The sequence below is a fragment of the Mesitornis unicolor genome, unplaced genomic scaffold (assembly GCF_000695765.1).
Source record: "Mesitornis unicolor isolate BGI_N332 unplaced genomic scaffold, ASM69576v1 scaffold31634, whole genome shotgun sequence".
Classification (NCBI taxonomy): domain Eukaryota; kingdom Metazoa; phylum Chordata; class Aves; order Mesitornithiformes; family Mesitornithidae; genus Mesitornis; species Mesitornis unicolor.
In genome coordinates, this window is record NW_010178780.1 from 10,308 (window position 1) to 13,069 (window position 2,762).

The window sequence follows — 2,762 nt, forward strand, 5'->3', positions numbered from 1 at the left end:
GCCGGGGACCCCCGGGACAGGCGCAGAGGGGGCTCTCGGGGGCCAGACGCTGTGGCAGCGCTGGTTGGTGCCTCATGCAGCACGGAGCCATCCTAAAGGGCTGTAATTAGCAGCTGTAATTAGGCTCCAGGGTTAACGGCCCACTCAGAATTTGGTGTCACGCAGCACAGCCAGAGCGTCTGTGCCGTGCCGTCTGTGGCATCACAGCGACGGCGCTCGCAGCCCCCCAGAACTGCTCTCCAGTAAATCCCGATGCCTCCACTACAAAGCCAGCCCAGTCAGTCCTCAGAGGAGCACGTTCCCGCAGCTGACACGCACACGAACGCTGTAACTGCGGTAACTCACCTGCCCAGCCAGCCAAAACAAAGGAAATCGGGCTGATGACCACGGCGTTTTAGGGAGAGTTTAGTAGAAGTGGTTTCTGGACTCATGGTAACGTCCTGCATTTCCTCCTCACGTTAAGACGAGGCACCCCAGGGCTGTCTGCATGGATCACTCCACTGCCCTCAGGAGGCAAGCCCTTTGCTTGTCTTCCCTGCACAGGAACAGGGAGGAGCTGACCCCTGCAGGGCTCTCCAAACCCCCAGTCCTGACCGCAGCCAGGACCGCACACGGATGTCACCAGGCCTCAGGATGAAGCAGATGAGACCCAGATTAATTAAGTCAACATGAGCCACAGCTCCAGACCCCGCTCCTCAAAGGCTCGCATTCGGCTTGAGCTTCCTCGGCGGGAGGAATTAAACCCTCATGTCCATACTGCAGGCGAAGACTTCACAACATCCCCTAAATCCATCAGCCAAGCACAAGCGCACTCTGCAATTCCACGGCACGTCCCCACAGCACGGCAGCGTTTCCTCCTCCTGTATCTATCCAAGACAAGGGACACAGCCCAGGGCACAGCCAGGCCCTGCTCCCACCCATGGTGCCACCCCATGGTGTCACCCCAAGGCGCAGAGCCCCCTCTGCCACTGGCACAGCCCACACACGACTCCTGAAGCCGCTGCCTTCGTTACCAGCCCATCACCTTCAACGCTGTGCTCCAGAACACAGCTCTCCAGCAGAAAACAGCCACTTGCTGACCCTGCCCCTCCTCTTCCTCACCGCCCTGTGCTGGGGAAGGTCGGGAACGCGCAGACACCAACACAGACACCCTCTGCTCTTGCAGAGAAAGGGGTGCTCGGCCCCGGCACGCACCCCAGCCCCGTGCCCAGTGGGGTCTGCAGTGCCTCCCTGGCATCGCTGTGGAGAAATCGGGATGTCTGGTTACACCGGAGCTGCGAGGACAGCGCCAGAGCGGCCTGTCTGGGGTTAGAGCTCCCACGTTGCTGCTGCCTCCTTCCATTCAGTTAGGGTTAAGGATGGATAGCAGACAAGCCTGAGCCCCACTCACCCCTCTTCAGTATTTGGCAATATTCACCCTCTATAACGTGGAGACGAGCAATGACCTGGCACAAACCCTCGTGCGCCACTGGCAGCATTCACAGCTTCCTCCAAGCCACGGTCAAGCATCCCCAACACGGGAGGGGTGACACTGGCAGCAGCAGCAGGGACCGACCCAGCCTGAGCTCGGCAGGTCCTGCAGTCACACCTCACAGCACACTTCTGCTCAAGCAGAGTCTTCCGGGGAGACAGGAAAAAAAATAAAATAGAAGAAAGGAAAAAAGACAGCAGCTTCAAAAGCACGCAGTTTATTTCTGCAGTGCCTGATGTTCATCGAGTCACACTTCAGTGCTCAGAGCCATGAAACACTGCTTTTGAGGTGACATTTGTAGCTGCCTCATTACTCTTTTCAAAAGAGTTCTGCATCAAAGAGTCAGAGCTTCAAACAACAGGCCCTACAGGAGTAAAATAACTTATTAACAGCACATGAAATGGGATGGCGGGGAACTGCTGATACCAAAACAAGCAGGGCAAGCAACCGTGAGCCTGCGACCGCCCCGGGGATCGCGGGACCCGAAATCTGCAGGAGAGCCGTGACGGGAAGGGACGAGACAGCAGCGCTGGGAGCACACCCACCTTCGTGCTCCTTCTCCGTGGTCCCCACTTTCTTGATCTTTTTGGGCGACTTCATGAAGAGCGGGAAGATGGTCCTGAGCCCCAGGATGTCCACGAACTTGTGGCAGTTGTCGGTGCCCTCGGGGCCGATCATGGCGTGGTCCAGCACCTTCAGGGCGCTGCTGCGGGAAATCTTCTTCTCTCTGAAAGGAAAACCACCCGTTAAACTCTGCAGGGACAGGGGAGCTCTGCACCACAGTAAAGAGACAGCACAGACAGGGAAATGAACGGGACACGGGAAGTGAGGAGAGCCTGAGCACGAGCCCCGAGCAACGTCTTCTTCAAGAAGCCAAAACATTACAGTGACAAACACCGTGCTTGAAAACATTCTCTGGGTTATTTCCTTCTAAATTTCTTTTATGCTTTTTTATTTTCTATTTTCTTTTTATTCAATTTATGTATTTCACTTTTACGCCTTTATTTTCCTCTCTCCATTTTATTTCTCAGCTATTGCAGAAGTGATTTCATCACCGGCTCTCGAACGGCAGCACAAACAGCAGTGGAGAGCGGGCTGGGTACACAGGACACACCGAGAAGCCCGGGATTGAGCAATAATCCCTTGTAGTAACGGGGGACGTTCGGCGAGCGCAGCTCGGTGCTCAGCTACAGCAAAGCAAACCCGGTGTGCAGAAGTCATGGCCGGGAGGACGCGGGCAGACTCTGGGCTGTGTTAACGCTGCCCGGAACGCAGCCCCCGTCGCTCACAC

At 56.3% G+C, this 2,762-nt stretch overlaps 1 protein-coding gene across 1 annotated transcript in view; it reads right to left on the reverse strand.

Annotated features, from left to right (window-relative positions):
- LOC104539115 (beta-catenin-like protein 1) overlaps positions 1–2,198 on the reverse strand; it is a gene marked incomplete at both ends in the record, with an annotated part of 10,650 nt that extends 8,452 nt beyond the window's left edge. The window contains one exon of the mRNA XM_010182562.1: positions 2,017–2,198. Within this exon, the coding sequence (XP_010180864.1) occupies positions 2,017–2,198 (182 nt within the window). The remainder of the gene's footprint in view (positions 1–2,016) is intronic.
- Between the last annotated feature and the right edge of the window lie 564 nt (positions 2,199–2,762).